This window comes from Anolis sagrei, chromosome 2 (genome assembly GCF_037176765.1).
Source record: "Anolis sagrei isolate rAnoSag1 chromosome 2, rAnoSag1.mat, whole genome shotgun sequence".
In the NCBI taxonomy this organism is placed as follows: domain Eukaryota; kingdom Metazoa; phylum Chordata; class Lepidosauria; order Squamata; family Dactyloidae; genus Anolis; species Anolis sagrei.
In genome coordinates, this window is record NC_090022.1 from 98053581 (window position 1) to 98079758 (window position 26178).

Genomic DNA, 26178 nt, shown 5'->3' on the forward strand with positions numbered 1-26178 from the left:
TGATAAAATATGTGTTTCAAGAGATAAAACGAGCTAATCATACTACATAAAAGAAAGAAAATTATTTTAGTCAGCAACCAAGATAATCTATGGATCACGCAGGAACATCACAAACTGTGGAACACCCTCCCTGTTGACATCAGACAGGCGCCCTCCCTTATGTCCTTCCGGAAGAGCCTGAAGACATGGCTATTCGAGAAGGCATTTAACTAAATACTACAGTAACTGGAAATGACAACTGGAACGGAATATAGACTATGAGATTGGTTATGATTCTATGATAAGACGAAGCGGATTATTTTAGTGTAATTAGATGATAGTGTATTAGTGATATGTTGTTTTTGTCATTGTAGTTTATTGTAAAATATGTTTTTTATATGTTGTACACCGCCGCGAGTCGCCCTAGGGCTGAGAGCGGCGGTTAACAAATGCAGCAAATAAATAAATAAATAAATAAACACTGAGGAAATAGAAAAGCAGAATGGCCTCATCCAAACTTTAAAAGCTCCATTCAGCCATAGCCCACTTCCTATTTCCCCTACTCCACATCCTATCACTTGGGATTGTTTTGGGCAATGTTTTCCCCCCCTCATATTCTAAAATTTCAGCAGCATGCAGTAACTGGAGCCAGCCTAAGGCCTCTCCGACAGCTATAGATTTATGGTCTGCTTAGCAATTCAGTCCCTAAAATACATGATCTTTCAAGTGATCTCACTGATATATTTCTCCCATCCAAAAAGAGCCAGAAGACAGAAACTCATCTGCCAGATTGATAGTTTCCTCTCGTTTCACTAATCAGGGAGAATTATGCAAAGGCACAATTGTGTTATCAAATGCAAAGTCATAGCAATCTAATTCCACTTGATAATTCCGTTGAGCACATTGTTTTTACAGTATGCCCAGACACAGATACCGACAGTGTAATTGCTGTAGCAAATCAGATGAATAGGAGAAAAATTCCTAGAGGTCAGTTCTGGTCATGGAAGCTCCAAGCTGAGTTTACAAATATTAAATGGATGAATAATGAGCTTGTAGTGGAGAAAAAAATCCAGTTCATGACCTGGGAAAGAACAAATACCAAAAAGAAAAATATGGGGGGGGGGGGCAAATAAAAGATCCTTTTTGTCTCTTCTCTCCTTCCCACAATAATTTTATAGTCATAGTTAGCCTTATTCATGCTAGTACAAATTGAGTGAGTGGATGGGAAATATCAGTGAGTAAAATCATGCATCTGAAAAGAGTCAACTGCAGTAATTCTGCTGTAAAAATGTAGGCATCTCCTTTCCTGCATGCCCTTATAACTCTGCTAACATTAATCTGTAGGTTTTATTTTTCCAACTGAAGCATATATAAAATAACTGCAAATGATACGGCAGAATAAATGCATCCATGTGCACTCTGAGGTTACTGGTGGTATGTCAGTTCTTCAGATGGAGTGGGGAAAGTAGTGTAAACAACACTCAAAAGAAAAAGGTTATGACCCCACCCCTTTTCCTTCCACCTGGTTAGTGGGGATAGAGGGGAGGTATAATGACTCCCCCCCCCCCCCCCGGAACATTCCTATTTATAAGCTTAAAATTATATAAAAACACCCACATTCCCCATTTCCCTTGATCCTTGGAATGAGGAAATCTGCTAAAGTTCACAAGTTGTACATGAGATGAGAATTTGGAAGAGATTTCCTTCTATAGATTTCAACAATCATTTTAAATCACTCCAGTGAAAATTCTACAATATTAAGGAGGTCCCAGGTTTATTGTTTTGTTCTGGGCAAATATCACAACTGGTCATTACTCTATTAAAGCAACACATTCTGCTTCCAGTCCTAGATTATTTCACATATCACTCCAGTCTCCCATATTTGTTTTGCATTTTTAATTAATTCCTCTCTGGAAATTTTGATCATGATTTGTGGCAATGATCCTGGATATACAAGCCTATTTGCAGCGCTCACATATATGTCCTACCTTTGTCCAAAATGTTATTATCTACCTTGCAAGTATCACTATCAATAATTTATTTTGTTGAGTGGAACCCCTTAACCAGATATGCTTGTATTTAAGTCACTATTTTGTATTTTTTGCCATAGAACTGAAATAAACTTTGACTTCATATTAAAATATCCACTTGTTTAAATTCATTATTTTTTTCCAGACTTTGTCCCTATGATTGTGGTACTGCTGTCAAAATGTCAAAGACAATTATAGCACATGTAGTGACTAATAACTGGATGAATTTATTCAATAAATACTTAATCAGTTTGATTCCTGCAAAAAGTTTCCCACCAACATCCTCTTTCTGACTCCCTCTCTTTCTCTGTCTCTACCTTTCTGTATGTGTCTGTGCCTTCAAGGCATCTGTCAACTTATGGCAACCCCATGGCTTTTAAATTGTTTTGTAAGGCAAGGAATACTCAGAGATGGTTCTGCCAGTTCATATCACCAAATTACTAGTTCATAAATACTGATTTACCCATCAATCAAGCTATCCAGTTTTAATCATGAATCTTAAACTCACTATATTTTAATCTTAGTTCTGTGTATTTTAATTGTAGAAATACATTTTAATATATGTATTTTCTATAATGATTATGTGGTTTTAGCTATTTATTTATTTACCCCATTTATACCCTGCCCTTCTCAATCCCGAAGGAGACTCAAGGCAGCTTTACACATAGGCAACTATTCAATGTTTTAAAACATAGAATTAAAATAAATATTTAAATTAAGATTAAAATTAATACACATTAAAATAGTTTAAAACATTACAACCATTGTGAAACCCACCTCGAACCACAAGGAGAGGCAGGTAAGAAATCTTGTTGTATTTCAAATAATAATAATAATAGTTGTTGTTGTTGTTGTTGTTGTTGTTGACTGTACTTCTTTCATCTGCAACCATTTACTTAATGCTACCCATGGGCAGGTTGACAAAGGGAATCTGATCAGTTACTATTCAAGTGACAAATTAAAAAGTGAATACTTCATTGACTTTTAAAATGTTTCGGGTAGTCCAGAATAATCACACTGCACAGAATAGATCTTACCATCAATCTGACATGGTCCAGAGTAAACAAAATATATCTATCTGCAGGACTGGAATTTCTACATGAGATCACTTGAGCATGCAAATAGTGCCCATTGAACTCTTTGAGAAACATTTTAAGTGCTTCGTACAAATGGAGGAAGCTTTCTCCCCCTTTTTAATTACCTTTGTTGCAATGGTTTGATGATGATCTGATCATTCAAAATTGATTAGTTCTGCCACATGAGTTTTATGGCACTTCATTCTTTTTAAAAAGCCAACTGTTTCAAATTACCCTATCTGTCATTAAAATGATAATGTTACTAAGAACGTCTGTGTTGGGTTTGTTTTTTAAAATAATTTCTGTGCTGAAGAATAAATGTCCGCTCGATACAAAAGACACAAAACCACAATTCTTGCAGCATAATTGCTTTTACTCTTAACATGCATTGTATGGCTGTAGTTATAATCCATAGTGTGTCTATGTTTCTAAAATCTGCAATGAACAGTGGATGATCTACATTGTTACGGTTGATAGTGGGGAACATTATGAGGTGATTTTCTTTTAATTTTAGTGAAAGTAAGGGTATAAAGACAAGAGGAAGCCCCTGAAGTACAGATACTAGACATTTAAGACTATAATAGCACTTCTTTATCCATGTGGGACACATTCTTGAACTTATTGTGGAAGCCATGGATAATAGCAAACTCTACTGAAATAAATGACTTCAGCCAGACGTTACCTCAGAATCACTCTGGGGAACCTAAATGTTTTTGTACCTTTTGAAGTACAAAAATGCAGATTCTCTTTAAATGAGTGAAGAGATCTAGAAGTTTATGCACTTCTAGTCCCAACCATGTTCCATCTCTAGTGACTTTGATTAACTCTAGCGTTTCTAATCAAGTTTCAGAAAAAAAATCCTATCTGAAACTCTGGAGACAATCTATATACACAACACTGAGTAAGCCAGTAATAATTCTGTTTGCTACATTCCTAAAAAGAGAAAAAATGTGTACTGAAAGCAATAAAAGTCAGAGGATGGAAATGGCAAAACCGCCTCTAAGTATTACATTTCTAGGAAAACTAAAAAAAATTCATGGGCCCACCACAAGTCTACAGGCAGCTTAAGGGCACGTATATACACATAATGCTGTCTTCAGTGCTATGAAAGACCTATGGTTTGTACCTTGCTTGAATAATTCTGTACTCCTTTGAAACTAAACCATGGAAGTATTAAATTCCAGTTTGCAAATAGTAAAAATTAATCTAGCTCTGCCTGGCATACCTGGGACAGGGAAGAGGAATCTGGGATTCATTCTCGCTTGCATATTTGGCACTTACTTTGGAAGAAATTCTACTGAACATGTCTGGACTTCTTAGTAAACATGCAACGGATTGCGGTTACAGAGCACAGACAAAAACAAGGGCTGAACTTTGCAAACTTCCTGCCCTATTGCCAAGGGAATACCCATCTCATGTACTTAGGCAGAGCAGGCAATGGGCTCTGTTGTATTGCAAAGAACATCTATTACTTGTTCACTCATCTGACATGTCTCTCCAGATTACTTGGCGTTGTATTTTCACTGCATTACTATAACCTACTTTCCATTTCTTCCTCACATCCCAGAGGATTCCACTGGCAGGAAGATGGCTTTCTGGCATATTTTAAGACACGGAGAGCAAAGCAATGACAAGGAGAATAAAAGCACAATGCTCCCCCGCCCTCACATGGCCTCCTTTGTACAGCTGCACTAGCATGGGGATTCCTTAGGCAGCCACTCCTTAGTGCAAGGAAGAGTGGAGATTATGAATGTACCCTCCTGGAGCCCCTGCCCTGAATGCAAAACGATGCATTAAAGCTTGGTAACTCACATTTATTACAATCACTGCTGATGTTAAAAACATGGCAGAATCTTGCTGGCACTCATCCTCAGTTGAAAAAAGAAGAGTGGATGCAGTCCTACTCCAGTGTTGTATCGTGCAGCCTAAACATTGAACAGGTATGTCTGTCCCAGATTAGAATTATTGAAAATGTATGTCCCAAAATAAATTATGACGAAGAAGAGGAGAGTGCACAATATGACGTACAGACAATCTGCTTGGTTTACATCTCTTTATCAAACCCTTATTAAAAGGTATAAAATGTTTGTGAAACAGCACTACAAATGAAGGAGAGGAAATGGCTTCATGCTGCTCTTTATGAAATCAGGTTATAAATCCAAGATTCTACTCCAGCTCCCAATAATAACTTCCAACAAGTAGTAAGAGGGAGTTGTGTGTAGGAATATTATGCACAAGGCCAATATTAGCACCTGGAATCATTGGGCAGCTGCCGGGGAGCAGGATCCAGCTGGGCTCACCGCTGACACTTGCCTTGGGCCTCTCATTCAAAACCAATTTTGGTCTGGTGCTCTGAATAGTAATGCAGAGTAGGGACTATCCAGAGCGTGCAATTTTTTTTTTTTTGCAATCTCCTACAGTCTCCATGTCAGCATGGCCTTGGAGGATTCTCCATTGTAAAATAAAAACTATCAAAATAAACAACAGATTATCATGATGGAAATGGAAATATGTCCTAGGCTATCTATTCCCCTCCTCTAGTATGACCATGAAGGGTGGAGGGCTTTTTTTTTTTAGATGAGTCACAGCATTTTATTTTATACAGATTCAATAAAATATGGTTAATCTTGACTATAATTTGTCAGAAGCACAACACATTTATGCCTTAGGCTGGTGAACTGAACTATTTAAAAAAAACTCAGTGAAAATTAACCACAATTTAAGCTACTAACATTAAACTGTTACTCAAAATTGGAAAGCTTTCAGTTGCCTATTTCCTGGCATCCTTATGCAAGCACAAGGGGACTTTGTGAACAGAGGCTGGGATTCACTACCATGGTGATCAACCATGTTTTCCCATGATATTTGAACTCATCCACTAAAGAGGGGAGGCATTGTGTGAATTTCTTCACAAACTCACCGGTAATTTACACACAGAGATTTCTGGAGTTGGGAAATGGAATTCTGACCCTTTTGCTCCAGACTGCTGGGATGTGTTGGGGAACTTTAGTCTGGCCATCTTCCCATTAATACTGAGCAAGATGACTGGGGATGGGGAGGTTAAAAGCTCCCCATTGCAGTTTACCTTAATGGTTATCTTTGCAAGTGGCAATTCTGAGGCAGCATGCCTGTGACTCCTATTGTCTTGGCACTGATGGCTACAGCCTAGTGAAAAGTAGATGAGAATCAGTGAGGCCTTTCTAGGCTGCAAATATAGTAGATTGCACTTGTGGGTTGGCTACGTGTTGTAAGAATTTTCATAAAACCCCAGTTAAATCTCTTGCAGAGACCTCGTGGGCAATCCAGTCCAACCCCCTGCCAAGAAGCAGAAAAATCGTGTTCAAAGCACCCCAACAGATGGCCATCCAGCCTCTGTTTAAAAGCCCCCAAAGAAGGAGCCTCCACCACACTCCGGGATTAACCTATTCCCAACTGGAATTGTTGACTCATGCTCATTGCAGAACAAACAGATGGGTAAATTTACCTCCTCACCCCCTAATACTTTCCTCAAATATTATAAAACAATGCTTGTAATTTCATCTGAAGTACAAATGAAAGTATATCTGGTGCTTGAAAATAACCCAACTAGAGAAAAACACATGTAGCCGAAGTAGAAAAACTGGGCGTGTATTGTACAAAGAGAAAAACTCTTTGCTGGAAAGAGAACCAGCAGGGTTTGGCATATACCATTTAAGGAACATGACTGAACTGAGAATTAGGCGAATTCTGTGTTGATCTGTCTCTTTATTTGCTATTCTGTTGGTTTAGCTGCTGATGGTCAGCCATTCGTATCCAGAGTGTTAGCAAATGCCTGAGAAATCAGCAGCTCAGAAAACAAGCTTGTGGGCATCCATCTATATCTGACCAGAAGAGCGCCAACACGGTTCCTCCTTGCTTCCGTAATGGGCAAACCACTATTTCAAAGGGAAAGCGAACCCTTTTAAATAAGGCTGCACACTACTAGGCAACCTCTTTTTTCTTTATCCTTTTTAGACTTCACCCAGAAAATTGAGACAATGATTTATACATTGTAGGCCTTTCTGATGCACACAGATTGCATTTTGAGCTTCTGTGATGCTTACAAACTAATCAAATACTTTTCTTTTTCCCCTGTGGAACGGCCCGTGACATTAGCATTCACCTGGGAATCCCTGATGTCTTGGTATTCCAGCAAGGCCTACAAGAGCCACAGGGAAATAAAATACTGATCGGTATGCTGGTCCTACTGATTGGGTGACATTTCTTTCATTAAATTAATAAGGATGAGTGGAAGTTCATTCTTCCATGCGAAGAAGAATGAAATTTGCACAGAGAAGGTGTAATGAGAAGTACTACTTTGATCAGAAGGAAGGGAAATTCCATATACCTGGTTCCTCTTTGTTTTAGATGGCACTTTAGAGAAGTTACTTATGGGACTCAGACAATCCTCCAGAGAAAAAGTACATGTCAAAGCTTTGCTCTATGAAAATATAAATCTGTTCTCCTTAGGATCAGAATGTAAGAGCACATGCTATTTTTCTAAGCTTGATATTCAAAATGCTCTTACCTTGCAAGGCAATTTCAGAGGAAATGTGTCTGAACAGATGATCTTTGATCCTTGACTTGAATTCCAGGTCTGTACCTGGCCTTCCCACTTTTGTATCTTACATCTATCACTGTATGTCGCATGTTTTTCTTTTGTTACAACTAAGATTTTCATTAAAAGATTTGTGATTCATAAAATATTTTTCCCCACTGATGCTCTGATGAGATTAGATTGTAAAGGCACTAGCACAACTAATATCCTGTTTCTGCTTTTAGCCAGTGCTACAAGTTTCTTTCTTTTTTATAATAATATCATCACTCTTGGTGATAGAAATGATCACAATGAGGGACACTGTTTGGACATTCAGGAAAAGTATCATTTTCTGAAATGGTAGCAGCAGCAAGTTGCTATACCCGGGGCAAAATCTTCCATCAGAACTAAAAGTATTAACTTGACTGGAACTTTACCAGGATGCTAATAACCAATCTTTTTGCCAAGAATGTCACTAGTTAAACTCAACGTACAAGAGAGAGTCTACAGTTCAGTCGCAAAACTGACACTTTCCAAGACTATGGCACCTGCATTTAAAAGGGATTCTGAATAACGGAGCTGGGAAATATCTTTGCCAGAAATCTGGGGGGGGGGGGGGGGGGAGGGAAATGTGTTAATCCAGGCATAACAACCTTTTATTCACTTAGATATTGACATTCCTTGTCTATTTTTCTACTGTCTCCCTGATGTCAAACTTTTTATTACATATCTCCATGTGCATAGATAAATTAGAAGCCTTTGTATAAGCTTGTATTCTGAATAAAAACACACTGTTGTTTGAAAAACATGTAAATAACAGCAACAGAGAAACAGATCTAGGAGGACCATAATACTGTAGTAAATGAAATACAGGTGAAAGGTCTGTGGGGTTTTTTAGCTGTTTGCAGTGAGAGAAAGTGGTCAACATGTTGATTTTCTAACAAGAAGCCATTGCATTTTTAAAATTCTGGCTTAATGAGGTTTCTGAAAGCACCGAGAATGAAATTGTTGTCATTGTTCCACCTTTCCCCCCAAAATTGGAGCGTCCAAATTAAAGGCAGCTTTCAAATTAAAATATAACATAGTTAAAGCCCACAAAATACCAACACTGCAATGGAATTAAACAGCACCAACATTTTAAAATGACTGAAAAATAAATATATAAAGTATAAAAACAGTGTTAGAAAACAATACAGTACAAACAATAAAATCACTACAGCAACCTTTTCAAAGCCGTCTTTAAAAATGCTCAGTTCACAAAAAAATGTTGACATGTGCATGTATTGTGGCATGGCATGGAAGGAGGAAGAGGGACTAGTGAGCATCAGGTAGGTCCCCTTGTTGCTGTTATAGTTGGCGGGGGCAGTGACAGGGAGGGAGGGGGCAGGAGGGAACAGCCATCCTGTGCCCCTGGGTCACCTGAGCCTGGCTTTTGGGTACAGGATTTGGGCTTTCTCCTAAAGTATTTTTTGACATTTTTATTGCTTCAACTTTACTATATCTTTCTCACATTTAGTTTCCATTGGTGCTCATATTTATACACACTTCATTTCCATGTAACATTGCTTTTATCTGCATCCTCTCTTTTTATACATTCAAAAACAGGATCAGCCCATGTGTGTTTTGTGGCTGCAGATAGACTGATCATATCAACCTAAATGGTCAGTATAGATGGGGCCACAAAGAAGACCCCTTCTTTAAAATCTAGGGACCCAAGCAGACTTATATGTCAGATAGCCCAGACCTAGCCTTACAGGATGCCATAGATCATAGCCAGCAGTTTGAATTGTCCCTGGAAACAGACTAGCTGGCAGTGGAGTTGTTGTAGGAGTTGAATGATCTTTGTATTCTGCCCCAGTTAAATCTCTTGCAGCAGATCTTTACATCAGCTTTCCAAGGCAGCCCCAAATAGAATACTTCCCACTAACCCAAATATTGGAGATTGTTCTTCGTTTACAAGTACTGGATTTATGCATGTTAAATTTTCATATTGTGATTTGGCCTCTGTTCTGCTGAACTATTTATTTTATTTATTTCGGGTATTTCTACCCCGCCCTTCTCAACCCCGGGGGGGGGGGGAGGGGACTCAGGGCGGCTTACAGAGGCACAATTCGATGCCGGCATCAACATAAACAATAAAATAAAGCATGAATAACAGCAATTAAACAATTAAAACATCAATTAAAACATCACATCAATAAAACCATTCTAACACTCAGCGTTCAGTGTTCGCCATCTCATAGTCCGTAAATTCAATTCCACATCATCAATTCCTATCAATTCTAGTTGTCAATTGTCCTTGTCTCACTGCCAGATTGCCCGAACGCCTGGTCCCACAACCATGTTTTCAATTTCCTTCTGAAGGAGAGGAGGGATGTGGATGACCTGATTTCCCCAGGGAGTGAATTCCACAGGTGAGGAGTCACCACCGAGAAGGCCCTGCTCCTCGTCCACACCAACCTCACTTGTGATAGGGATGGGGTTGAGAGCAGGGCCTCCCCAGATGATCTCAAACTCCGAGGTGGGACGTAGAGGGAGATACGTTCGGACAGATACGCTGGACCGGAGCCGTATAGGGTTTTGTAGGTCAAAACCAGCACTTTGAATTGTGCTTGGAACTGGATCGGCAGCCAGTGGAGCTGACATAACAGAGGGGTGGTATGCTCCCTGTATGACGCTAGGGGACAAAGAGGGAGACAGGCCTAACTTTTATGCTATTATCCTAGCACAGACCACTATGTTGTTGCATTTTATTGTTCTTAATCAGAGAGGTTTTGTGATGCTTATGTTGGTTGTTGTTGCTTTGTGTTGTCTTTGCACTTTTTGTATATTGTGAGTTTGCACTGTGCCTCCCTGATTCCCTCTGGGAGATGGTGGTAGAGTATAAATAAAGTTTTATTATTATTATTTATTATCTAGTGTGCAACCTATGCCACTGTGCAAGGAGGGCATATAGGATTGACTCTGAGGCAGGTTTATATTTCTTATTTTGCAGCTTTCCATAAAATTTGTCATTTGATATTCAAATATATCATCCCAAGAAGCAGCTAATGTGTAAATGGGGTGTATCTACTGAAAATCAACTAAATATTTGGCTTAAGGTTCTTGTTGCGCAGGAACAGAATATGTGAAGTTCAAAACAAACATCCTTTTGTAGGATGGAATAATTTTATATATACACATGAATATATTAACTACGGGCCCTTCTATACAGACCCTATATCCCAGAATCTGATCACAGGTTTTTTGTTTATCCCAGATTATCTGGCAGCGTGGACTTATCTAATCGAGTTTAAAGCAGATCGGATCCTGGGATATAGGGCCTGTTTGGAAGGGCCTAAGCTGTCAGTTTCAGAAATCACAATTTCCTATCAAAACAAAAACCATCAAGAAAAAAGGCTGCTACAATTACTTTCAAAATTAGATCTTCTGCTACTAAATAAAGAATCTATTTCATTCCCATATATCCCCCCCTGTTTTTGGTTCATCAAAGGAAACGGAAGGTATCTTGCTGAGCAGAACACCCCATGGGGATATTTGCAAGCCTTCTAACTGGAAGCATAGTTAAAAATGAGGGGGAAATACCTCTATCAGTGCTTCCGTTGAAGCTCGATTTGTAGACTGCAGGATCAAAGTCAAAACAGCTCCCCTCTAAAGAGACTGTAAATTCTAGATGTTATTGGCACCAATTATTCCTTGCAAATATTCCTAAGTATAGATTAAACCACATACACAAATTACTTTAGAGACCATGCTAAATTGAGCTCTAGCACAAACTCCAAATCAAAGGTTTTCAGACAGCTTTACAAAAGAAACATGCAAGTAGTCTTGTTGGTTCATTAGAAAGAGAAAAGCCAACACCAAAGTAGTATAAAACTATTATCAGGATGCATAGCCCACCTTTTCCATTAATCCTTTACTCCTACTTTGCATTGTTGTAATGTGCCTTCAAACTGACTCTAATTTATTCTGACCTGGCCCCACTGTCCATTTTTTTTTTTGGTAAGATTGACTCAAAGGAGGCTTTCCATTTTATTAGGTTGAGAGGGTGTGCCTTATCCATGGTCACCTAGTGAGCTTCCTCAGCTTACTGGGGATTCAAATCCTGGTCGACTTTAGTCTTAGCTCAACACTCAAACCCCTGCACCATGCTGCCTCTCACATACCAGATTCATAAAAAAACAATACTTTGCTTCTCAACTCATCTCTGGATTCTTCCCCTTCCCCTGAATTTTACATTGCGAACTTCTTGTCTTTCTATACTCTGTAAACCACCATGGACACCTGGGGAATAATAGTGGATTATAGAGTGGATTTTCTTTTCCTATCTTGACAACGATCTTATATTAAACCACAAAGAACAATGTAACTATAATACTAAGCCCTGACCTAAAGCCATCTTAAAATGGGTCTAGATTGCAGTTCAGAAATTAAAGACTCATTAAAAGATTTATTATTTATTAATTAATTTATTTATTTAAAGCATTTATATTCCGCCCTTCACACCCCGGAGGGGACTAAGAGTGGAGCACAACATACAAACGGCAAACATTAAATGTTGGAACATAAATAAATTATATGCACATATATGTTTTTAATTGTTTTTGTATTGTATTGATTTTATATTGATTTTATAATGCTGTTTTAAATGTTTTAATTGTAAATTGTGGATTGTTATGGCATTGAATTGCTGCCAATTTGTAAGCCGCCTTGAGTCACCTTTGGGCTTGAGAAAGGCAGAATAGAAATGTCACAAATAAATAAATACATAAACATTGAAAAAAATGTCTCAACATTAGAAGCCCTGTTGCTGTTGTTGCTCTCTGCAGAAGATGGGCACCTTGAGATACCAGCAAGTGTATGAGAAAAGGTGAGTGGCAAAACAGGCTGAATTAGCTATTGTTTTCAGTATGCCACACAGTAAGAGAAAACAGTTTGCTTAAAGGCATCCTAATTTTTTTTACAGATAGCAGACATTACCTGCCCCACATAATAAGCACCATCTAACCTGGTTTTTAGTAAGTGTACTACTTCAAAATGCTCTAATGGAAACAGTTATGTATTCCCTTAGGACAGGCTGCTACAAATACCAGAAAATTATAGCAACTTACTCTACAATCTATGGTAAGAGGGGGTAAATGCAGATAGTTAATGTCAATCTCTATGTATTGGATTTTTAAAATCCAAAAACGGATTATATGTATTACTAAAGCTTTAAATTTTGAGAGATGTACTGTATTAGTCTGTGCAGCAAAAAAACAAATGCTTTAATGCACTTCCTAGACTAGCAAACTTATGATATTAGCTAAATCAATTTCACTAAATATGTGAGCTGTTACTTTCAACTGGCAGATATCAAGGAATTCAGTTCTGTCATCTATGGCCCAAATCATAATAATTGTTTCTTTCTTGTTGTTCATTCGTTCAGTCGTTTCCGACTCTTCGTGACCTCATGGACCAGTCCATGCCAGAGCTCCCTGTCAGCCATTTATTTATTTATTTATTTATTTACTTACTTACTTCACTTGTATACTGCTCTTCTCAGCCATCAGGCGACTCAGAGCGGTTAACAACCAGTATCAGCCACATGGTACAAAAACCATTAGTCATTTAAAACAGTAATATCAATTAATTAGCATCAAAAACTTCAATACAATACAGCAATACAACAATACAGCAAAACAACAATCCATCACATCTCATCAATAGAATCAGCATCCGATCTCGTTGTCCATTTAATCCATATTCCAGTAATCAATCAATTGCACTGTTTAGTTACACGCCTGTTCGAAGAGCCAGGTCTTCACTCTCTTCCTGAATGCCAGTAAGGAGGGGGCTGATCTAATGTCTGTAGGAAGGGCTTTCCACAGCCGGGGGGGGGGGGGGGGGAGCACTACTGAAAAGGCCCTGTCTCTCGTCCCCACCAGGCGTGCTTGTGAGGCCGGCGGGACCGAGAGCAGGGCCTCCCCAGATGATCTTAACGTCCTAACTGGTTCATAGGAGGAGATGCGTTCAGACAGATAGGTCGGGCCAGAACCGTTTAGGGCTTTAAAGGCTAAAGCCAGCACTTTGAATTGTGCCCGGTAGCAAATTGGCAGCCAGTGGAGCCATCAACACCCCCAGCTCCTTCAAGGTCAATCCAGTCACTTTGTTTCTTATAGGTGCTAATTAACGAAGTAATCGTAATGGTCACTGTGTTTATTTTACATACATTAAAATTTAATGCAATTGCCAGATTGTAGGGGTTTTTTTGAAATTGATTTATACCTCACCTCACTGTTAACTTTTTAAATTTCAACATGGTGCTACCCTAGCATTTCTCTATGCATCTGATTCAATAGATTAATCAATCACACCAAGGTTCCACAACTCTTTGTTTCAAATACCTAAACATTTATCTCCAAATATTCCTCCTGGAAAAAAAATGCTTGGCACTGAATTATTAAAAAATGGACAATTTTTCATAAATGGGTTGATTAATCATTCACTCTATTTTTGCTTAGGACAAATGCAGCCCTGTGCTAGTTCAGTTATGAGGTCCCTTTCTTCCTTGGGCCCCAAGTAGATAGACTTGGTAGGCCTACACTGCCTGTTTTGTGGTACACTCCCATAAGACTATCTGATCTATCATTATGTCTGGAATTGCTCCAAAACAGAGCACCTTCAAATTTAGAATTGCACCACATAAGCAAAATTGATTCTAAAACATTTTTGGCAGGAAGATGAGCCCCCCTGGCCAACGGGGCCCTGTAATTAAGCATACCTAAGCACAATGGTAAATCCAGCACTGGTTGGTACAGAGAATCTAGTTAATGTTTGGCCACATGTCTGCACACCAGCACTTATCATTTGTCTCACTCTTTTAATTTAATTGCCTGGTGACAATTCTGATTTCAAGCACAAACGGCTGGTAAAGAACTACTGCCGCATTTGGCAGGAAGGATAGTCAAGAAAACAGTTGTTACACATTTGGCACTAAAGCTTTGCCTTTCTGCATAGTTAACCCTGATTTTATTTTAGTTTTATTGCTTTCTGCAATTTGCAGATGTGTGTGTGTTTATGTACGTGTGTGTGTATGAAATAGAAAAAGGGAAAATAAATCAGACTGCCCTCTTACTGGCATGGAGCCCTGACAAGAGGAGGGCACAGCATAAGCACCATTTATCAATGGGCCAGGTGAACCTTAGTCGAAGTGGAACCTGGGCCTGATAGGGGAACCTGGCCCTAATCTTGTCCCGTTCTCCCCTGCACACCAAAATCCTTTGAGCTGTTCGGGAACTTGCCCATCTTATCCTGTCGCTCACATGAACTCTCATTCACAAACATGGACACACAGGCACTCAAATGTGGGGGTTTGGCGTAGTATGGCAGCTGGCTGTGCAACCAACACAACACAGGGGGGAATGCTCTAACCCACCCAAACTCATTTCAAAACAAACCACAGTATTTACCCACTCTTATTGCCTTCAATAATATTACTACAGGTCACATATGTTATGCTGAGGAGAGCAAGATCTACAGAGGCCCCAAAATATCTACAGAGCAGTATTTTTCTTTTCATTCAATCTCTGAGAATTTCGAAGCTGTGATTTTTGACACAATTCCCCATATGTTAGTGTTAACTGCAGCCAATGGAAAATTACTGTAATCTCATGTCATAGACCTGCACTGGTCCAATGGCTGGTGTGTTCTCTTCTTTGCTGGTACAGCAGCCAAAAGGACTGAGCGATGAGGACTTTTCCAAATATAAAACATCTGTTTATTCTGGGAAAGTTCATCTTGGTCAATAGGAGAGATCTTTCTGACAGTGATAAATCACTGAACCCACAGGCATAAAAAATCCCAGTACTCTGTTGCTCAGTTCCTCTTCCAAGTCATTGACCTTCACGGGTCCCAAGCCTCTGTATAATGTAACGGCTGTTAAAATATGTATTAGGAAAGGGGAATAGTAATAGGAAGTTTGGCAACTATTCCATGGGGCAGGGGCATCAAAAGTCCTGACTGTTGATTAATAGAATATGATCATATCAAAATCTAATTGTGTGGCAATAGTGGTCTGCAAATTGGTGCCAATTGGTGAACTATGGCTACTGGTCTGTGGCATGTTTGCAACAAAGAAATTGTTGTACACTGGGCACAAATAAGGTGCCACTCTCTGGCACACTGGGAGGAAAGAAATCTGCCAGTCCTTCATGTCAAATTGCTTAAGAAACATTCCTCTAAAATCAAATAAAAACAAGTGCATATCCTTATACAGTAGAGTCTTGCCAGCTGCGCCCGTACCTTGGGAAGTCGGATCTGGCCACGGTGGTCCACGCTCTTGTCACATCCCGTTTGGATTACTGCAACGCACTCTACGTGGGGTTGCCTTTGAAGACTGCTCGGAAACTTCAACTAGTCCAACGGGAGGCAGCCAGATTGCTCACCGGAGCGGCATACAGGGAGCATACCACCCCCCTGTTATGCCAGCTCCACTGGCTGCCGATCCAATTCCGAGCACAATTCAAGGTGCTGGTTTTGACCTACAAAACCCTATACGGTTCCGGCCCAGTGTATCTGTCCGAACGGATCTCCCTCTACGTCCCACCTCGGAGTCTAAGATCTTCTGGGGAGGCCCTGCTCTCGACCCCGCCTTTATCACAAGTGAGACTGGCGGGGACGAGGAGCAGGGCCTTCTCAGTGGTGGCCCCCCGCCTGTGGAACTCACTCCCCGGGGAGATCAGATCAGCGACCTCCCTCCTCTCATTCAGGAAAAAGCTGAAAACTTGGATGTGGGACCAGGCTTTCGGAAACTCTGGCAGCTAAAAAAGAAAGACCATAATGATGGGCAAATAATGAAGAAATCTATTGGACCTATGGAATGCGAAACACTGACCATGAGACTGTTTATTGTTGTGCTATGGTGCTATATATTGATGTTTTTAATCTGTTAATTGTTTAATTATTGTAATTGTTTTTATATTTGCATGTATTTGGATAAGGGCATCGAATTGTGCCTTCTTTTTGTAAGCCGCCCTGAGTCCCCCCTCGGGGATGAGAAGGGCGGGGTATAAGTAGCAGAAATAAATAAATAATAAATAAATCCAACCTTTGCTTATCCGACACTCTGTATTATCCCATGCACCTTGGCTGCTTCTGGCTTGCAAGAATGAAAACAAGGCTCTTTGTCTTCCTCAGAGAATTGCAACAAGGCTCTCCTCCCTCCCTCCCTCCCACTCTTCCTACTCTGGCTCCTGCTCCAGACTCTGCTTCCCTCTTTGCTATCTCTCTCCTTCCTGAGGCCTCACATTCAGCCCAGGAGAGGCTTTGAGGAAGCGGCCTCCACGCGGGTAAAGGGGGAGCCCCGCCGAGGCTGACCACTGCCCTGGCTCCTCCACTGGCCTTTCTGTCTGGTACTCTTGACCTCAGTGCCCATCCTCACCTTGCTCCCCTACCTGCAACCCAGCACCACCCTGCCCCCCTTCTCTCTTGCCAGCAGCACAAATGTTTTCTTTATGGAAGAGAGAGGGAAAGAAAGAAAGAAAGAAAGAAAGAAAGAACTGAAGACGGAGACAAACTCTGCCTTTGCTTGGGTTTAATAGGCTTTTCCTTAATCCCCCGTATTATCCGAGATTTTTGCTTATCCAATGTTCTGGCAGCCCATTTATGTCGGATAACCAAGACTCTACTGTAATTGTTTCCTTTGGAAGAACCTTGATTACCTTAGGTGTCACATGCTAGAGTTGTATGTCAGGATGACTATAAGGTGAACCAAAGCTTTGCATTCATTAATGCTGTAATGCTACTGTTGTTGGGGTGAGGATGGAGGAAATTCGCATCAGTTGGGAAACACTCCAAATAAATCTTGTGCATGTGTAGATAATATGCGTATAGAATAGATGGTCTATATTCTTTACTGTGGAGCTTAATAATAATGAATTGTACTAGATTAAACTTTATTTATGTCTCAAATTTCCTCTCATTGGTCCATGAAAATAGATTATTTTTAAGGAACAGAAGAAGGTTAAAAGAAAAGTTCAAGCTGTTTCAGAGCCACTCAAGGACTTTTTGAAAACTTAGCGATTCAAAAGTAACAACAGTAAACAGTAGTTAGTGAGACAACAATAATAAACAGTGGTGAAAGTAAACACAATTACTGGGTTTTTTTAAAGCGATGTAGTAGGCACATCTAACTGATGTGTAATCTTCATCATGTCAGACTACATCCATAGTTTGCTAATATTTGGAATAAATTTAGGAAATATGAGGCATTATCTCTAAGACAAATCGGCAATATTGCCCTTAGAATGTGATCCTGCTGCAAAATCTCTTTGAAATCTTAATCTTGTCACTGCATGCTTATATCACTATTGTTTCTGTATTATGTTTAATTACTACTTGTAAAAAATTTATATACTTCCTATTGATATTAATTGCATGTGGTCAATATTTTTGTATTCCTCTGGCCATTTTCAGATATCATCTATCTTATGTAGATGAACTACAGTCTTATGTCAACTTAGCAAGGAACAAACATCACTACAGTGTGAATAAACACGAGATTTGCTTCTGAGTAGGAATGCACTATATAGTTTTTCAGATAGCCAACAAGTACTGCAGGATATCTTGACCCAGAATTACTCTCGTTTCCACCCACCCCACCCCCCACTGATGCCTTATCTTAGGCATATGATTATGATCACTCTCAGTGCACATCTGCCTAAAAATGAATGTGGAGACAGCACAGTGCATGTACAGTTCCAGTTCATTTCCTTGTAGATTGTAACCCACTAAGGCCCATCTTTCCATCACTCTTAACAGTGTCCCAAGTCTGCCACTGAAGTCACTTATGCTGCCTATGGATCTGATTCTGAAAAGATATGGGTTTTCATCTTGCAAATATGAAAAATAACAAAAATTATCAAAATATGATTAGGTCCAGAATTATTCATAAATTGCCAGTCAATCCAGAATTATCCCAGGGGTATAATAACATCCCTTCTTTCTTTCAGGTCTTTAGCAATTCACCCAAGGATCCGCACTGATTCTCCCATAACAACTGGGAAAGAAACATAGTTGCAATGAAAACTCTACAAGTTGTCTGCAGAATCCAGCACAACACTTTTCACTGCTGTGTAAGGAGTGTTTTATGTTCTTAATGAGTAACAAAATATCTTGCAGCATAACACCCACACTGGCTTAACACTAAGGAACACTGAGTCCAGTGGGAGTTACTCCCATGGCAGGGTGCATCAAACACATAATTGAAATTGTCTGGAAAGGGTTCACTACTACAATTCATGACTTTTGGGTATTGCAGGATTGGATCAATCTAACAAAACCACCAGGACAAAGGAAGCTGCCATAGGGATAATTTAGGCAAAACAAAGATGCCAGCTCTGTTTTTTGGGGCTGCGATCTTGTCTTTTGCACACTGCATCTCTCTGTCTCTAATGCACAGAGATGTGAAAACAGACCATGTCTTGGCAATAACGTTTCAATCATGCTCTTAAAGAAAAATAGAACAATTTAACAGTGATAACTAGCCTTGACTTTTCTATGGGTATACCAACACAATCATTTATATCTACAATATTTTTTTCATAAGTCTCCTAAGGGTAGTAAGAAAACACAACTGTCTAAATGTCATATTCAAAATGACAGCAAGCAAAAATATAAAAAGTGAATTGTTTTCTCAGTCTTGAACAATGTGCCTACTAGCAAGAAGGGACAATGCAATATGGAAGCCATTTGCTTCTTAGTGAGAATTAATTAGCTGTCTGGAGTTATTAAATGCCCTCACTGGCTCGGCTGGCAATGAAACCAGGAGCTATAAAGGTAAGCCAGAATAATCACAGCACTACAAATAAAACTGATCAACATTAATACTGCACATTCCTATGTTAGACTAGTATGTTAAGCAAATAACTGATACTAAACCAGCCATTCCATACAGTACAAGGCAGCAAGATGAAGAAATACAGCCTAGGAAATGTAACTACGTTCTTTATAAAATGCATATTCTAGCAAAAATGCTCATTTGCCTGCATCAGTTGAAAGATTTATAGAAGTTCCTCTGTGCATGAAATATGTGTCATAAACTAAGAGACCCAAACAGATACTAGTTGTGACATAGGCCCTAATCAGCTATGCGCCTAGATCACAGCAAACACATTTCTCTGCAAGGACTTTAAACCAGATTCTGTGTAGAAAGAGGAAAAGGAATAGCTCTGTTCAATGAGACTGAAATAAAAGTTATACAATGCATAATAGTGCTGTTCACTTAAATTCTAATGCACTTCAAACACACTCTGATAAATGCACATGTGCTACATTAATGACTCTGGATTCAGCTTAAATTGCAGATAAAACAGCCTGAAGGGTCTCTTACAAATATATTGCCACATTAGGTTAGGAGTTTACAACTCAACGAGGCAACCTAATGTTCCTTCAGCATTCTTGTACTGTACCAACTAGAAGACAAATTTCATCACACACCATTTTGTGTATGGAATTATAGAATAATATAGTTATTCTCTTGTCAGATTTGGAAAATTGTGTTTTTTTCTTGTCTGAGCATTTTATTATGTATATATAACAAACACATAGAAAAATATGAATATGTAATCTTCAGTGCAAGCATTTTTTACAGTACCTCACGCCGGCAGTACTGCAATCTGCACACAAGAACATTTTGGGCATGAATCCTCCCTCTACTTGGAGTCAGTTAGAAATGCAGAGCAGTGAACTTCCATTCCCTCCAATAAACTGACTTCCAAGTCCAAAGAGAAATAAATGATGGCCACTAAAATATGACTAAAGCAAACTGAGAATCCAAACCAGATGCAAAATAGGCACATTTGTTTTACAATTGTTTTGCTTAAAGTTTTTATTATTCATTTTTCCCCTTTGTGTGTGTATGTGTATGTTACCTAAAGTTTAGATTCCTTGCCTGTATATTTAGGTTTGATCTAATGCTTTTGATTGTTTTATTTGTATGAACAATTAACACATTGCTACAGATATGTAAAGAAACGGGATTTCAGGCAGTGATTTTGGGTGTGTGCAGAGCGAAGGTCTGATTATATTTGCTAGAAGAAGCATATGCTAAAATTATGTCCTCCTCTTTCCACAAAAAGCAAGAAGGTATTACAAAAATAATGGTTGTCTTACCCGTAGCGTGGTAATTGTGGAGGGATCTCGCAGCCTCCCATCTTCGTCTTTGAGATTGTAGCCTTCTGGTCTTTTGTCTCGTTCACTGACCTTCCAGAGTTTCACAGTTTTGTCTAGTCAAGAACAGGAATAGGCAATTGAGAAATTCTGTAAGTCATATTGAATGTCAATGAATTATTAAGAATTTCATACTGAATGAACTTCACCTGTTATTTATTTATCGATCTCAATATATGTACCAGGCTTTTTCTGTCATGTAAGTATATCATTGTTACTATTTTATAGCTGAAAAACCACTGATGATGATGTGGCTGAAAGCATTAAAAAAATCCATGGCTACAGAAAAGTGAAGGAGGCTTCTAGCCAAACCTCTATTCACTGTCCCATATTCTCTAACTCAGGGGTCCTCAAACTTTTTAAACGGGGGGCTGGATTACTGTCCCCCAGATCGTTGGGGGGCCGGACTATAGGTTTTTTTTAAAAAACCGATGACCAAATTCCTATGCACACTGCACATGTCCTATTTTGCTACTGTTATGAATTGTAATGTAAGTATCTGATATGCATGATGTATTTTTATTGTTACAATCTGAACATAAAGAATCGTTTTAGCATTTCTGGAGATAAAATAGTTCCAATTAAAATGAGGAAAGCATTCTATTTTCTGTCTTTTTGAAAGTGGTTTTTGGAATATGTAAACGTGAGTCCCCTTTCAGGGGGAGAAGGGCAGGGTATAAATATAGGAAATAAATCTATATAAATAAAAATGTAATGTTCGTTTGTGGGATTAACAGAACTCAAAAACCACTGGACACCTAACAACCCAATGTATGTCCTTCACAAAAAAAAAATGATTTTGTCATTTGGGAGCTGTACTTGCTGGAATTTATAGTTTACCTATAATCAAAGAACATTCTGAACCCCACCAACAATGGAATTGAACCAAACTTGGCACACCGTTCTCCCATGACCAACAGAAAATACTGGAAGGGTTTGGTGGGCAGTGTCCTTTGGTTTTAGAGTTGTAGTTCACCTACATCCAGAGATCACTGTGGACTCAAACAAGGATGGATCTGGACCAAACTTGCCACTGATACTCAATATGTAATGCTGGCTTCCCTGGCCCGGAAACCTGGCCACGCCCACCCGGCGCCGCCTCCACCATTCTCGCCATCAGGGATCTTCTGTGGTAGAGCAATGGCGTCCACTCTGCTTCGCTCTCTGTTCTCCGCGGGAGAGCAGAGAGCGCTTCTCCCTCCACAGGCTTCTCCATCCCGTGTGGAAGGAGAAGCCTGTGGAGGGAGAAAAGCAGCAGAGCAGACGCCATTGGCGGCGGCGAGGGGCTTTGGACGGGCCGCGCGGTGAGGGGCTTTGGACAGGCCAGGACAGGCTGCGCGGGCTGGATAAAGGCCCTTGGCAGGCCGCATGCGGCCCGCGGGCCGTAGTTTGGGGACCCCTGCTCTAACCCATCTCTCACATAGTTGGATGGCAGTAGGGAGCATAAGCAGGTTGGGTTCTTGTTCAGACCAGTATAATCAGATCTGCCCCAGAACTATTTGTGTTTCAGGAAGAGGACGACAGCAAGCTTTGGAAAGCTACTCCTTTGGGAAGACTTTGTAGATTCCATATCCAAGTATACACAACTCTTTCAGCAGTGCTTCCATGGGTACAACAACAATTATTATAAAAAGGAATACAGTGTCTAGATCAAAGGAAGTAATGGTGCCCCTTTATTCTGCTTTGGTCAGACCTCAACTGGAACACTCTGTCCAATTCAGGACACCACAATTTATGAGAGATATTAACAAGTTGGAATGTGTCCAGAGAAAATGGATTAAAATGATCATAGGTCTGGACTCCAGGTCTTATGAGAAGCAGCTTAAAGAGCTGGGGATGTTTATCCCCCAAAAGAGAAGGTTGAGAGGAGACATGATCACCATGTTTAAAATTCTGAAAGGATGTCATTAGGTAGAGGGAGCAGGCTTGTATTCTGCTGCCCTGGAGACTAGGACTCAGCAACAGGTTCAAATCACAAGAAAGGAGATTCCACCTGAACATTAGGAAGAACTTCCTGATCATAAGAGCTGTTCAGCAGTGGAACTCACTGCCTCAGTGTGTGGCAGAGCCACCTTCTTTGGAGGCTTTGGGGGTTTTCTAGTCACACGAATTCCAGACAAGAAACAACCAAGACAAGAAACAAACAGGGCCAGCTAACTCCAAACAAAGGATTCCCCCAGGCAGTAAGAGGCCAGACCTTGAAACTGCTAGGCCTTTAAATGCTAATCAAGGTGGCCAATTGAAACATTCACAGCCATCTCAAACAGACAAGAGTTATTTCTCCCACCCTGGACATTCCACAGATATATAAACCCAATTTTCCTAGTTTCCAACAGACTTCACAACCTCTGAGGATGCCTGCCATAGATGCAGACCAAACATCAGGAGAGAATGCTTCTGGAACATGACCATACAGCCCAGAAAACTCAAAACAACCCAATGATTATTTGAATTTTAAATATGCACATGCATTTCTCCAAAGGGAGTTTTTAGCATTGTGGCATTTGCTTTTATTTCAATATAGTTACAAATCTGAAAGTATAATATTATAAAGAATTTATCTCTCATTTCTTATAAAACCAACTAGTAGTTTTTGCTGATGTTTGGAAAAATAAAGAACATTCATGATTGCTCAGTCTTCAAATATTTCAACAATTCTTTTAAATCATACACAACAAAGTTAACTGTCTACTCTGGAAGGCTGCTGGTTGTAATCTAGGTACCAAAACTGAGCACTCTGCACATTGCATGTGTCAACCTTGTTTATATTTACTTGGGTCTGGGAAAAGGGAACATCTTCGACAACAAAACTAGCATGAGCACCATTCCATTAAAAAAATCTCGAGTTACATGAGAGTTAACGACTTTAGCGGAGCTTTGATTGCAACAGATGACATTGCAAATGCAGAGGGTGACAAAGTACAGTGCTTAAAGAAAGAAGGCCAATCATGTCTGCAATTTACTCAAAAGTCAGGTTTCCCTGCTTTCTTCTTGCAACAAAAAAAAAATAAAACCTGATGTTTTATCATTGACGGTGAATCTACGGTAATTCCACAATTGCCAGCTTGCCTGGCAGGTGGATATCTCCATTGGCTTCATCATTTCGCTGTCATCCCATTTATCCTGTGCCATGATGTCCTTCAGGGAAAAAGCCTCAAGAACATGTGGCTTTTATTCTGAATAATGGTGTTTTCTTTTCTCCTTCCTGGCAGGTGTTCTATCAGCAGTTTGTCACAGCGCCCACTAGCCTTTTAAGGCAATCTTATTCATCTTCATTCCCATCCACACACCCCCGCCCCAATGGCCCTTGCTTTCTGGGGATTCCAGTTGACTCCCATTAATACTGTTGTATCAACTCATTTTGATGTTAAGACCTTGCCACAGCTTATGCTGTTTTGGGAATACTGCAGAAAAATATGGATATCAGTGTGGAGAGAGAGAATGTGAAACATTTTGAGATCTTTCTAGCGTATGAACACACTTTCCAGAATAGAAAGATAATACCCCTGTTAATCTAAAAACTGTTTAAAAACTCAATTAACGGAACATTAGGCTACGTAATTAATCTTCATTGTGTTCGGGGAATCTTCCCCTCACATGAGTTTAATAACTCTTGGAATTTTATTAGAATGATCAATAGGGTAAATTCTGTAACACAAAGTAAGTTGACTATGAAAGATAATTAGACCTTCCTCTTTCCCCTGTAGTAATTAAGTCACATCCATCTTAAGGCTTCATTCATCCTGCTAACATAACTGGATCCTCATGATATTTAGCTGAATGTAACATGAAGCATAAGCTTACAGAAAAGAAAAGTAAATTAGGAATATTGTTACCCTCCCTTTTTACAACAAGGGAGTGCAATCCTGCCATGGCCTCCTCCAGAGCAATCATGAGGTGTAAGAAATGTTTCCAAGGATATTGCTTGATTGGGGTCACTGCATTTTTTGTCTTTAGCCTGATTGCACTTTAAGATTTAAATCAGGTCAAAATTGAAGTGTGAGGGTGTGAATGACTTCCTTATCTTTCAGTTCACAAAGACATATTCACTCTAATCCTAACAGAAGAGGTTAGTCATGTACAAGACAGCTAATGAAAGGCTACAGAAAAGCTCTACTGATAGATTCTTGCATGCTTAGAATCAAACTGATCGATATGTTTGTGACCAATTCTTTTCATCGTTTTCTCCTGAGGTTTTTAAAGTATGAGTTTTATCTTACAGGAATGCTTCTCGTTAGTCTAGTGTATTTAATATGGCCTTTTCTATTAAATGCCCTCTCTAAGATGTATAGATCCAAAGCACAATTCCCTGCAATTCCTAATGATCACAGTGACATCAGGTACACAAGCCACAGTGCAAAGAGTAAATGAAATAACTGAATGGCATACTTTGCCTTCCTGTTCCTCCTCATTAGAAGAGATGTAAATCAAAATATTTTAAAAGCTGATTTGTCACTAACCCACCCATATGGGGTGAAAGAACAACTGAAATATGTTATGTTTTTATATCACTACGATTGCCTCTAGGTGACACGACATCCAGATTTTATCTTTTGCAGTTCACTGCATTGGACTAAAAACTAGAGGCACAATAACTCAGCTCTATATAATGAATATGAAAGGTTAGTCTTACTGTAACATGACAATATTTCTGCCACTTTAATCAAGTATGTGTGTTCTTACATTGGAGAGAGGAAGGAACATAGGAACTGCCAAGCGAAAAAAAAAAAAGACAAAGAAATGAAAAAATCTTGCTGTATTTTGCCTCTGGACATGCAATTTCAAATTCTTTGAGGCCCCCTTCTTGCAACTCTGTAAGATTTCCTGCATATACAAATTGCCTAGGAGCCTTCCAGGAAAACCTCCACAGCTTCATTTGAAACAGCTTTAAATAATGTATTTTCCCTTCTCATCTTGATGTAACGATTCACCTGAGGTTACATAATGAGTATTTTTCTGACATGACACAAACATTGTTTTTCAAACCCAAGTATAAATAGTATATATACACTTGGGCTTCAATGGTTATATTATTCTGAATAATATAACACATAAACTATTATATATAGAATTACTGACAAACTAGATCCTGTTTATAATGATCAAATATGCTTCATCAGCACACTAGTCATCACTAACATCTGTTTTCATGTTATATACCTGAATTAAAAATAAACCAGTCCCAGAGAGCATAGGACTGGGGATATATGGTATTAGAATAGGGGGCTTTTATTTGATCCAATCCCCAACCCGGAGGAAAATGGATCATTTATAAAAAGTAAAAATGGCTCACACTCTATCTCAGCAATGTATTTACTTCAGCTATCTA

The 26178-nt window shown here is 39.4% G+C and overlaps 1 protein-coding gene across 5 annotated transcripts in view; it reads right to left on the minus strand.

Moving 5' to 3' along the window:
• Positions 1-26178, minus strand: part of PPP2R2B (protein phosphatase 2 regulatory subunit Bbeta) — a 313461-nt gene that overhangs the window by 74282 nt on the left and 213001 nt on the right. For all 5 annotated transcript variants that reach the window (XM_060765140.2, XM_060765141.2, XM_060765138.2 and 2 more), the window contains one exon: positions 20793-20905. In XM_060765140.2, the coding sequence (XP_060621123.2) occupies positions 20793-20905 (113 nt within the window). The remainder of the gene's footprint in view (positions 1-20792; positions 20906-26178) is intronic.